This window comes from Schistocerca cancellata, chromosome 2 (genome assembly GCF_023864275.1).
Source record: "Schistocerca cancellata isolate TAMUIC-IGC-003103 chromosome 2, iqSchCanc2.1, whole genome shotgun sequence".
NCBI classification, from domain to species: domain Eukaryota; kingdom Metazoa; phylum Arthropoda; class Insecta; order Orthoptera; family Acrididae; genus Schistocerca; species Schistocerca cancellata.
Window position 1 is genome coordinate 46,732,701 of NC_064627.1, and position 13,326 is coordinate 46,746,026.

Here is a 13,326-nt window from a genome sequence, read left to right on the forward strand (position 1 = left end):
GGTTGCCGGGTTCCAATGGGTGCCTGAAGACGAATTGAAGGGATTAGGTGGACAGATAATGGGTCTTGCGGCCGATTCTGATGTAGGGTATGTGCTTGAGGCAGACATCGCGTACCCTAATAATTTGCATGGAGAGACAAGCGACTTGCCGTTATGTCCAGAGCAACAAATTCCACGAGGAAGCACAATCCCTAAACTGATGGCCACTGTTGGGGATAAGCAGAGGTATATTATTCATTATCGTAACCTCCAGCAGTGTCTCAGATTAGGAATGGAGCTCATTAAAATCACCCGGGCAATCTCCTTCAAGCAATCCCCCTGGTTGAAGGAGTATATTGAACTAAATACCGAAAAGAGGGCGGTCGCGAGTAATGATTTTGAAAAAGACTTTTATAAATTAATGAATAATTCCATTTTCGGGAAAACTATGCAAAATGTAAGAAATGAACGCGATATTGTTATTAGAACCGCATGGGAAGGGCGTTACGGCGTGAGAAAATGTATAGCCAGGCCAAATTTTAAGCGTGCCACCATCTTCAATGAAAACTTTGTTGCTGTGGAGATGTCGAAGACTGCAGTAGAGTTTATGAAACCCATCTATTTGGGGATGTGTATACTCGATATCTCCAAATTCTACATGTACCGATTCCACTATGAGTTTGCGAAACCTCATTTCGTAGATCGAAAATTACTTTATATGGATACAGACAGCTTTATCTACTGGATGAAGAACTGTGATCCATATGAAGTAATTAGGTGCAATGGTAAAGAATTCGACACCTCTTCTTATGAGGCCAATAATCCTTATGGTATTGTTCCACAGAACAAGAAGGTTATCGGTCTCATGAAAGACGAGTCGAATGGTTTACCAATTGTAGAGTTTGTGGGACTGAGATCGAAAATGTATGCATATCGCACAGTAGACGGGGTCACTCTGAGAAGGGGCAAAGGGTGTTAGACGGATCGCGTCTCGTGCGCTTACGGTCGAGGACTACTTGCAGTGCCTGTACGGTCGTAGCGTTGAAGGCGCTCATCCGCACATGGTTCAACAAACTAGCATTCGATCACGAGCTCACGAGGTGTACACTGTGCTGCAGTCTAAAGTCGGACTGTCTCCTCATGACGATAAAAGAGTCATTTGTGAGGATGGGGTGGGAACCCTCCCATACTCACACTATTTACTTGAAACGAAAGTAGGGGTGGGGTACTCTGGTTGAGTGATAGAGAGGGAATGAGCGTGTGAATGTTACGAATGTGGGCTATGCGTGGAAATAGTATGGCTCTTTTATCATAGTGTAAATAGTTGATGAGAGTGTTTTGTTGCGTGTATCAGTTTGCGTGCTTCCATGCATGTCTGAGTGTGCGAATGAGCGCGAACTTGTGTGTGTATGTAAATATAATCATTATTTTTTCAAAGAAAATCATAATAAATAAAATAGTCTTTATATCTACATATTGCTGACCATTATATATATATATATATATATATATATATATATATATATATATATATATATATATATATATATATATATATGAAAAGGCTATAAATTTAGCCAATTAACTTCTGTATGAACAAAAAAAAATAATAATAAAATTTTCTCACGTAATATATGCATCACTTCTAGTCATTATAGAGCTTAGATTTTAGTTTGTAAGTTTCACCTACCGCTAGCCACCCAGCCAGAACTAGTTTTTAAGTGTATGAGTTCCACTAATTAAATTCTTTCTATATGTTCAATTGCTTGTTCTAGCGGAAAATGTTTCTAGACGTCCACTTTAAAGAAAAATATATATGTTCACCTTGTTCTTGTAGTTGAAAATCTTTAAATCGACTTACTTGGAAAAAAATATAAATTCAATTTGTTGTTGTTCTTTTCGAAAATGTTTAGAGCCATTGACTTGAAGCAAATAGGTTTGGTATAAATTAAAAGTGCTTTGTTTTTCTGGTGGAACTTCATTAGCGATACTAGTTACTTTGTAAGATAGGGTAGTACCTCTGCATTAGCTTTAAAATTATATATATATAATTTATCTGAAGAGAATGCTTATATATATTTCTTAATTATCTAAAATTGTTAAAAAAATTATCTAAAAAGATGTGGAATTTCAGATTTTTGGTTAAAAACCAATCATATATCTGTAAACTCATATTTATATATAATGTGAAAAATGTTAAATTCTGAATTCAATAATAAACTCAGTTATTTCCTTCTAAAAAATGTTGTTATTATTTGATACCCTAATAATTATTCTTTTTATTAAAAATATTATAAATTTATTTATGTGTGTATGCAGAATACGTACATACAGCCACATCGTAATGCATAAAGTTATAAGGTTTCCTGCTTTTAATCACAAGTGCCGGACTTCTGCTAGTTGTCACGAACACACACAGCCCACTGCAGCGCTATCTCTTACAGTCCTATGTCAACAGATACTTTAGAGATCGTAATCTGACACACCGCTTTCCACAGCGGCCGCGAGGCCGGCAACTCGTGCAACCCCCTACCAAGCGTTAGCGGCTGCGCGTGTCTGCCGATTTCGACGGAGGCCGCGAGATCGGCATCTGACGCATCCGCGCCTAACTATGACAGTTCCCTTCATATACAATATAAAAATAATAAACTTACAATACTAGGGACGTTGGATGTCATAGAAAGAAAAAACACTCAATCTTATAAATTATTATTTATTTCTAATAAAAGTGAAAAGTAATTTTACATTCTCATATGCAGATACAAAAGCACTTTTTTGGTAATGGTTCTTCAGTCGATGGATGGATGGACAACCGTACCATTCAAGGTCTTGAATAGATGCAAATTTAAATATTTGACGCATCCAGGAGGTTTTGTCCTTTCCCTTCACGTAAACGATGGTGTCCTTGTGATCGAATAATTTAAGTACGATCACCACATCTTTATAGGGTATGCCGGGATCATCCCAGTGAATTCCATGATAAAAATTAGTTAACCACAATGCACTGGTCCGTGTTTTACAAGATTTCACTTGCGTGAACGGTCTTGGTGATCGAATATTTGCGGAGAAGGTTTCAATTATTCCTGCGTCTTGTGTGTAGGACACAAAAGCAACTTGTTTAAATACGAACTGTCTTCGCTCTCCATCATGGAATCCTTGAACATCTGCAATGATCTTCACAGGCTGAGTTGCCATCGTCAAATGATCAATGCACAGGACAGCATATTTTCATTTATACAGCTCGTTGCACAACACCTGTGAGCGGTGAGTAATTGATTATTCTGTCGTGTAGGACTAATGCATATGCAGCGGTGTGTTCTGGGAAATTTGTCGATGATTCAAATTCAATTCGAACGTCTATAGGTCCAGACTTAATTATCTCATTCTGTTTAGAGCAGTCTATTACAATGATCGGTGAAAGCTCTTTGAACTTACGAGGACTCAGTAGACACCCCCCTCCCTCTCCTTCAGCAATTTCATAGTAAGAAGGACGAAACCTTGCATATATGTCATACGCGAGGCTGTATACATTTTCATTCCATTGCAGATGTAGATTGTCATATGGGTAGAATTCTGAATTGAGGTAGACTTTGGCGTTAGTTAACGTGCAGTTATCGAACACGGTGGAATCGTTTGATGTATTTGCTCTTCTATCAGTCTGAAACGCAAGTATAATGAATCTGGGTGTCTCGATATGACTGGAGGTCTTAATAGCCCATAGCCCATGTTTGTCTGCTCGCGGTCGGTAACACTGGATACTCAAAGATCTCCCATGAGCGGAAGGTCAGTGACAGAAATGTACCTGAATTCAACACTTTCAAAAGCTTCAATCGTTCCTCGTCGGATACACTGACGTGAGGCATTTTCCATATTAATTTGTTGATTGTCATGCTATTCTCTTCTTGAGCTCCTTGAATGTACGAGTTATTGTCTGTCGCACTCCGCACGAGAATAAGTTCCTGTTTAGCGTTCATAATAATCTGTCTCATATCCTCAAAATATCCCATAAGTATTTTTAGAGGTATGCATGCAGTAAATCGCTTGTACTCCTGGGGTGTTCTACCCTCCGCATCGTCTATGAACCATCCAGCATTTTCTAAACTGTGCCGATCTGCTGGTGATGCCGAGACGTATGTTTTAAGGGTCGATGTTAGACCAACATTACGTGTACGATCAATCTCAGAACCATTCAGTTCATAGCGAATCTCTTGGAACAGGAATGCCAATGCGTTGCGTGTCAGCTTGGACCCCACTGTATCGGTGCCATCAGTTTTCTTGAATGACCCTTCGAGATATATGAAACTCTTGCACGGAAGGGTGAGTGTGTCCTGGTGTTGTATGACAATCCTGATTTCATCATTCTTGTTAAACGTGGTTGAAGCGTAAGATTTATGAGAGAAGTATTCTTGACTTATAATTCTGTCATCATACTCTACTGGATTGGTTATATTGAGTGATGACTTCATTGCAGGGTTTGAGACCAACTGATTTAAGAAATTCGTAGTTCACAGGTGTTATCAGTTTGCTGTTCAGTAGCGAAGTGGCGCGCTGTGTATTGCGTGCACTTGTTTTATACCGCAAGCCCATCTTGTTTTAGATGTAATCGTATAATGATTTCCTCACCGCGAAAGTCGACAAGTTTATTATTCTGATCCACAATACGCAGCTCCAAATAGCCCAATGTCTGAGCAGTCACTGGAAGGTATATTGCATTGGCAGGTGTCTCAACAATCTTATACCCCGCTGCAACTGAGGGGAAGAATCCGTAAATAGTGTGAATGAGAGTATCGTTGATATAGGAATTCGTAGCAATGTTACACTCGACACGTATTGTGCTTACTGGGAGTATATCCACAGACTGATTGGACTTGTAAAATTTAGTTGGATCTTTCTTCAAAATCTGCCCTTTTGTGAATCCAAGCAGGGGTCCTATTGAATGTTTCTGGCTACAGTCAATCGTTGCATTTAGAGTCCTTATTTCAGATTTAAGTGTATTGATGTTTGCACGTAGTTCAATACCTTTTCCAGACTGTTTTAAGAGTTCGTTTAAATCGTCAATATCGTATGCACCAGATTCTATTTCAAGAAATCTTTTTCACCATTAATATCGAGATGCAGTTTATTGTTAGTGTTGGTGATATTCGGGATGCTGTTGTACGTCTCCAGTCCAATCAATGCAACACTCCATTGACCTGCACTCAAATCAATTGGTGGGAAGTAATTTGCACGCAATACAGATGACCGTCCTTTCAACGTCAAAGTGTACGACATTGCATCTGAACGTCAACTGATGAATGAAGGTTTAAACATCCTGCTTATATACGTTAGTTCTTGTTCTTCTTCTTTGTGAACGTCAAGAGAAAGATGATGCAAAGATGCCCGCAGAGGTATGTATTAAAGTCCTGATACCGTTGATAATTGTATAGCACATGTCTTCTGTGAGTGAAGTATTGCTGTAATTCTTCGGGTGGTTGCAGGTCACCAAAGGAGTCGAAATAGTAGACTACCCCAGCGTCTTTCATAACGTACGCCACCCAGTGGGTGCCAGGACCTCCGACAACATCTAAATTCACAATACCGCATTCACCAGTTTTCCACATAGTCTTAGGTAATGTATCCCTCATAAACACACCACGGAATCTTGGTATCTTGAATTTATGTCTAACAAACTTAAGAAGGTCTGTATTTGTGAGTGGTCGATCTGGTAGGACCGCTATTGGGCTTTTTTTATATTTATGAATAGACCAAGACCCTTCTTGTACGGTTTCAAGTATAGACCTTTTCCAATGACTGCTGCTTCCATCATGCGGTTATGTCTTCTCGCCTCTTCTAACTGGGTTTGCGAGTTTTGCGCATTCTTGACTGTTCGAGCGATAGCTGCAGCCCCACCGGCGAGCGAACCTACCGCTGAGAGCGCGGAGAGGGCTGGGATGAGAAAAGGAATAAAACCGCCGGATGTCTTGGGTATCGGTAGAATGCGAGGTGCTTTAACGGATCTTCTCGTTGGTGATTCTTTGTCCTTCATTGCGTTTTTAGCTGCATACATCGCTGTCAGGATACATTTCTTCAAAGAACCCTTCTTGTTCTTCATGTTTAGTGCGCGACGTGCAGCGTTCATAACGCGCTTGAAATTCATCCCTCCTAATCCTAACTTGATTTTTCCGCGCATGGTTTTATAACTGCGAATGCTGCGATGCGTTGACCTATACCAATATCTTTTCTTTTCCGTATCGCCTTAGCTTTATCAGCTAAAATCCTATCTGCAATGTGACGACTTGGTAGATCTTTATTTGCTTCGTATGCAATGTCGTGTTCCATGCACGCTTCGTCAAGCACATTCACTCCCTTATCACCTCGCGCCAAGCGTTTCTGAAGCTTTGTCCCAGGTCCGCAGTAGTTATACCCCGGGATGTGTAATTCCAAAGGTAGTTTGTCCAGAACACCACCGCCTCCTCTAATGTGCCCTCGATCGCGCATGTCAGGCTACTGTGGTGGTTGTGGACGATGAATGTTCATTATATAGCAAATCCCTGGCATCAATCCAACTGTTTTGTGTAGCAGGAAAACCAAGCCATTTGACTAGGGCTTTATTTCCAAGTCGTCTTATGACTCTCTCCACGAGAAAAAGATCTGGTTGTGAGCTCTTCTGCTTCTCCTCAGTGTAGAAGGAGCCTGCAATTTCTTCACCTTTACTGTCTTTCAATAAATAAGTTCTAGGATTCGTTCGCTGCACATTTGAAACTGTAAATATCTCAGTTGACCAGTTCGGTAGGTATGATTTCTCAAATGCGGTCTTGTGTTTTGAGATACGCACCAAATCACCTACATTAAATTTCTGTTTGCGTGGATCCAGTATCTTAATGTGAAAGTATACCGTATCCATGAGTGTGTTATCACGAACATCAATTGGCCGTATTTTTATTGTGCTATGTTTGGTTCTATTATATTGAGCAATTATTTCTGGGAGGATATCTGTCCATTTGTATGAGCCACGAAGGTTAAACCGCATCCACATTCTGCCTTTTATTGTTCTGTTCAAGCGCTCTACGATACTTGCCTTCAGGTGAGTGAATGTCGAGTAGTGATGTATTCCATACCGCTGCATCACTGTCTTGAAGTACCTATTGTAGAATCACCACCATGATCGGTTTGGAGATTGTCCGGGCATCGATTGGTTCCTATCTGTAGCAAGCATTCAAAAGCATCAGCGACATTTGGTCCGGTTTTTGTCTTGACTGGTACTGCCCATGCAAATTTGGAGTATGTATCAATAACAATTAAAATGTATTTGAAGCCATTATTCTCATGTGAATATTGTCGCATATCTACAAGATCAGCTTGCCACAAGTCATCCATCCCTTTAATCATGAAATGCCTGCGCGGGTATGTTTTGCGTGCTGGTTTGTGTAGTTCTCGAACTACGGTCTCCATACTTATTCGATGATACCTCTCTCTCGAAGCTCAGAGATTATGGAGATAACTTCATTCGAATGAGCTGTATTACCTGCAGCAGCTGATGCCATGAGCAGACGTAGTCGATCTATTAGTTCGTTGGGGTCGTCATAATATATATACTGAGGGACTCGATTGTTCACTGTCTTAAGACCAATGTCAATACCATCTCCGCTGCTGGCACCGTTGTTGTTGTTTTGGTCTTCAAGTATTGGTTTTATAATGGTTTTATACTTCCTGTTGGTTAGGCCTTTGGTGGCCTTTTGTACACCAGTCATGTGTAGTATTTGACGGTACGTGTCCTTATCACTAACTGAATAATTTATAGGTTTTTTAGTTGGTCTTAGGAAAATAAGATTCATTAGGCCTGGTGTTCGGTCAAACTGTCTATCAGCTATTTGTATTTTGTCTTCTGTTACAGTTATGGGATGCGTGCCCAACATGTATGGTCTTCCCGGGCTAACGCCGAATGTTCTATCTATCTGGCCTGGTGCGTGACTAATAATGAATTCATCAATGGCTTGACTGTCGTTTTGGGTCGTTTTTGTTTTTGGTGAGAGCTGTCGGAGAGACTCAGTAACGGGCTTAAAGGTCTCTCTTAGTGTTTGCTGACGATCAATATACCCTAACCTAAGCAACCGTAATTTCTCTCGGACTGCTTTACGGGCTTGAATGACTTTCTGTTTGGTCGTCGACATCTCAACGTATACTAATCAGACGTCTCTGCGACATGAGGCTTTATATATGCATTCATTTTCTTCAGCTTCTTAGTATGATCACGATCACCCTTATCGACAACAATGAGGTCTACATCTATTTTTCTCTGAATATGATCGACCTTTTCAGTTAAGTCGGTTACTTTCTTACTGATTTGATTAACTAGCTCATTTAACTGATTCACCATTCTCAGAAGGGTTTGGTAATAGGTCTCTAGTTCCCTGCGCATACTTGCAACTTTAAGAGCCATAGCTTGAATTTTCGCATCCATGTACAAGCGAATGTTCTGTCTGTGTACACCAATCATCTCAGGTTGAGAGGTGGACATACGCGCGAATTTGTCCATGGTATGACGTAGACTGATGTGTTAACGTCTATTACCTTGTTATATATGCAAAAATTCTTGAAAGTTTCGTCTGTATCTACCACCATACAGTTTTCTTGTTTTATCAATAACGAGAAACCCATACTGTGAATGGTTCCAACAGTCTGCACATATCTTTAAGAAATCATTGAACGACATATCCGTCCCCACATGTGCTTGGTAAATGTGTCTTAAATTAAGATTGTCTTGGTTGAAGGCTTTAATGAGATTTGCGTTATCCCTAACAAGTTGTTTGGGGATTCTGGAATATGTTTGACTTAGATAAAATACGTCAGCACCCATATGGCGACCGAAAGAGAAATATTTGCGAATTTGGTCTTGGTTTTCTACTGCAACATCGTCAAATATGAATACTGTGTTTGGTTTTGTTTCTTCAGGTGGGGGGATATCAGAGGTTTCACTGAATGTTGTGTATGTAACGCCATCTACACCTCGAAATATCTCATGCAATAGCTGATACTTGGGTTGAAAGAGTGTTTTTGAGAATAGACAGACATGTTCAAATCGGACACCTTGCACATGAGTTAGCAGAGTCATGAGGACATTAGTCTTGCCGCAGTTGGATGGGCCTACAATAATTGCTCTTATATTATCGGGAAGGAGAATTCCGTTTTTCTTGTTCTTCTTCTGCTCTTCACTTGAATCTTCACATGACCAGTCACCGACAACAAAGTCCTTGTGGTGAGGGTGCTTCACCCAGCCAGCCATGATAGTAAATGAGCCATGTACAAACAAGTACTTGACATATATAGAAAATATAACTGAGAGGATAATAATAATATTTGTGTGTAGCCAGTATAGTTCGATCAATTAACTGCCTACACGAGGAACACATGTATGAAGAGTAAGATGGTCATAATTTGAGTAGAATTAAAAAATTATTGGATCAATTTGATTATAATAGGAGTGGTGGTCTGAAATAAAAGAGAAACAGGAGATAAGATTAAATATAAATTATTTATTTAAAAATCATACATTGGATGTACTATTTCTGAGGTGTTATCATAATCTGCACGTTTCTTCTTAGAACCTGTACAATATATACCAAATAATTCTCTTTGGTTGGCAATAAATTCTGCACGTATCTCACGCAATCCGATAGGTGACTCTGAGTACTCTGGTTTTTGACACACGCATTTCAATTGGATGTCTGTAGTTTTAATGGCCATATGCGAACAAAGATGCTGCTCAAAATCGTCAATATGTATATTATTAACACGTAGAGAGTTTTTAACATCACTATATGCTGCCTCTATGCTAGGAACCCAACGATTCAGTCTCTCGAGAGCAAACCGTATAGAGGAGTCTAGGTTGAATAATTTGATAACTGATGGATGCCTTAGATAGACGCTGTCGACACCTGATTTAATGCATAAGGCGCAGTCATCATATACAGTAATAATGGAAAGTGTGACATCGGCAAGACGAATTTCTGGTGGGGGATGAGTTGGATCATATTCGGTGGTCATTTGTTGATTGATGTAGCGCTTTGCATGACAGATCCCGGCCCAGTCGAACTCGGAAATCGGGACTTTAACACTTTTGGAAATATTTTCAATCTCCATTATAGCTTGGATCCCCCAGACATGATGGACGTCTATAGCAATGTTCACACGTTTGGAACCACTGGAGGTTAAATTATATGTCGTGGTGAATAGCATAGCCGCACTAGACGTATTCTTTTTATTTACAGTATCTAAACTCGGTGGTTGCACTATCACGGGAGTGTTCGATTGTGATGAGTTATATGTAGGCATCCAGTACTGACCACCATTTAGTTGATCTTTAACACCACCAGTGGTTGAATTCGTTGTGTGGTGAGCAGATCGAGCGTCTTCATCACACAAGTTGCTGAGTGGGATGGAGAGCAGCAACTCCTTGTCCTGCTCCAACATGTGAGCTACAGGATCCCACGTGGTCGCTACTGGATCAAATGAGTTGGCTGTCGCTGGTGTAGGTCTGGATGAGATGGTTAACGAAGCTAATGATGATGCAGGTTCGGACGTGTCTGCGGAGCTAAGCATGGTTGCGTTTGACTCTGTTGAAAAAAGAAGATGATTGATTAGATATTAGCGAATAAGTGAAAACATTGAATAATAAGGATAATGAACGAGATAGAATAATGTGAAATATGATACTTACTTTTCCGTTTGATCCTGTTCTGAGTGACTGCACTGGAGGTCGACTGGTGCTTCATGATTGTTCTTCTTAGTCTCCCGCTGACTGAGTGACCAAGACTGAGGTCCCGGAACTTAACCTATATATGTCCTACAATGAGGTCATAGGATAGTTGAATCCTATTGGTAGAAGTCGAACATGTGACTCAATTAAGGGATTGTATTGGATACAGCCATTTCCACCACCCCACAAAACCATCAGCTGACTTGATGACAGATTACTCTGGTGGCGGTAATAAAGACTAGAGAGTCAACACGTGCCGGATACACTGCGTGCGACCTTGTTGTTGTCGACTAACGATGCTTTGGAATGGTGGCGGTGTTATCAAAACAGTTCATAATGACTCTGACGTCAAGGCCGCCATCATGGATAATGGTACTTTGGAATGGCACCGGCCTTGTTACAATACTAACGACATGATACTCGAGCAAAAAACATGTTCTAAAATTCTACAACAGATCGACGTCAGAGACATAGGTCTATAGTTTTGCGCATCTGCTCGACGACCCTTTTTGAAGACTGGGACTACCTGTGCTCTTTTCCAATCATTTGGAACCTTCCGTTCCTCTAGAGACTTGCAGTACACGGCTGTTAGAAGGGGGGCAAGTTCTTTCGCGTACTCTGTGTAGAATCGAATTGTTATCCCGTCAGGTCCAGTGTATACCCCTGTACGAAAATTTGCAAGAGTGTGTTTACGAGATAACATTGCTTGTGGTTTTTCAAACCAAGATTCAATTTGTACATCACGAAAAATCATTTCTAGTTTTATGGCTGGGTAGATAATCTACATATCCTGAAAAAAGTATATTTAAAGATGTTCATTTTTCTGCTCTGAGAATTTGGTGAACGTGAAAAACCGAAATAGTTATGATTGCTCTCAACAACAAAAAATCGAAACACAGAGTACAAGATTACAAATATCTGCAACCTAACAGCTAACTCCAAATCAGGCGTAATGCAACAATATATTTCAAGCTGTGTGGTAATACGAAATTGGTTTACTAAGTGTAGTAAAAAATAAAGGGAAAAAGTTTGCTCGGTAAACAACTCACCTTTTCTCGACGTTGTCTCCTATGAGGGACACGCACTTGGTCCAGAGATCTTCCAGCTTTGTCATCCCATCAATAGTAAGAGGTTCTGTCAGACTCTGCGAAATACGCATTGACTGCGGCTGTCACTTTTTCATTTGTTGAAAATTCCTTCCCAGCAAGCCAAAATTTCAATTTAGGGAACAGGAAAAAGTAACTTGGAGCTGAGCTTGGTGTACGAGGCGAATGAGGAAGCAGTTAAAGGCCCATTTCACGCAATTATCGTTGATGTGTGGGATGGAACATTATACTAGTGAAAGAGCACTTCTTTTGTGTGCCAGCCTAAGTTTTTCTTCAGCCAACACAAGTCTCAAACGATCCAGGAATGAAGCATAACAGGGTTCAGGTTCGGTTGTACATTTTCCCAAGTAATCTATGAGGATTATTCGTTGAGAATCACAATAGACAGTTGGGCACTGGAGAATTCTGAATCGATCTGATTGTACATTGCAACATATATCTTGTATATGACGAAGAGGAGTACTGTAATCCAAGAACTGTCAAGAAACTTATTACTTCCTCCCTAAGGTATCTCATGAAATGATCTTCATGTCAGAGCTATGGCAGGTGTCAGAGCAGAATTCAAGCATAAGGCGGTTTTGAGGTACCAGAGACAATGATTCTCACGCGGTACTTGATGTCGACGTTTATCGGAAGCTAAATGCTGAATGGCTGTGTTTTTGAGAATACCTCTATACAGCCTCACAAGACGAAAATGTATCGCTATAGACGCTTTGAGGTGTACCTGCATATGTGGATGACGAAGCCGTCGTCGACCCCCCTGTCGAGCATGCTCTGGACGGCCTCCCTCGTGCAGACGGACAGCCCCAGGACGTTGACGTCCAGTGTGTGCCGCCACTCGGCTGTCTGTCCAGCTGGGAACACACCATGCCGCCATCATCAGTCAGCAATAAAGCGAAGGACGAGGACTGTACTGGAACCGTGTCAACTGACACATCGTTCGAAATGCTTATGCTATTAAAGTTACTGATCCTGTATACAATGAAGCTACTCAGATAAATTTTAAATGTGGTGACAGAGCATCGTCGTTTAAGCTTATTCTGTAATCCTTGTCGCAAGAAGTCGAGTGCATAGTGTTGTATCTACCTCTTCACGGCCAATTTATGTCACCAGTATCATCAATTTCAGACGCTGAAGACTGTCTTCCACGGGGTCCAACCTGTAAAAGTCGGAGGGTGTCACATCTCGACTGTGCGATGCGTAAGGGATCATGATCCAGTCTAAGAAGAGGTCAGATTAGTTACCAAAGATTCGTGCGGTTTTGCATTACCATTGTGAATTTGGATCGCTTCCGTGTTCCTGTGTAATCTCTTCGTGGTAATGACGCCTGTATGCTTGTGAAAGATGAAAGTGTCTCTCGCTATTTATGAACAGCGGTATTACAGAAAATCAAGAAACGCGTCCTTATCATTACAAAAATAGAACTAATGGTTTTTTTGCCGCTAGCTGCCTCTTACATTTGTTTAGTATTCTGAAGGAGATACGTCGCTTCTACCCGGACCTTTT

The 13,326-nt window shown here is 40.7% G+C and overlaps 1 protein-coding gene across 1 annotated transcript in view; it reads right to left on the reverse strand.

Annotated features, from left to right (window-relative positions):
* LOC126150688 (dehydrogenase/reductase SDR family member 11-like) overlaps positions 1–13,326 on the reverse strand; it is a 97,334-nt gene that overhangs the window by 64,989 nt on the left and 19,019 nt on the right. Inside the window, exon 3 of the mRNA XM_049915892.1 lies at positions 12,545–12,674. Within this exon, the coding sequence (XP_049771849.1) occupies positions 12,545–12,674 (130 nt within the window). The remainder of the gene's footprint in view (positions 1–12,544; positions 12,675–13,326) is intronic.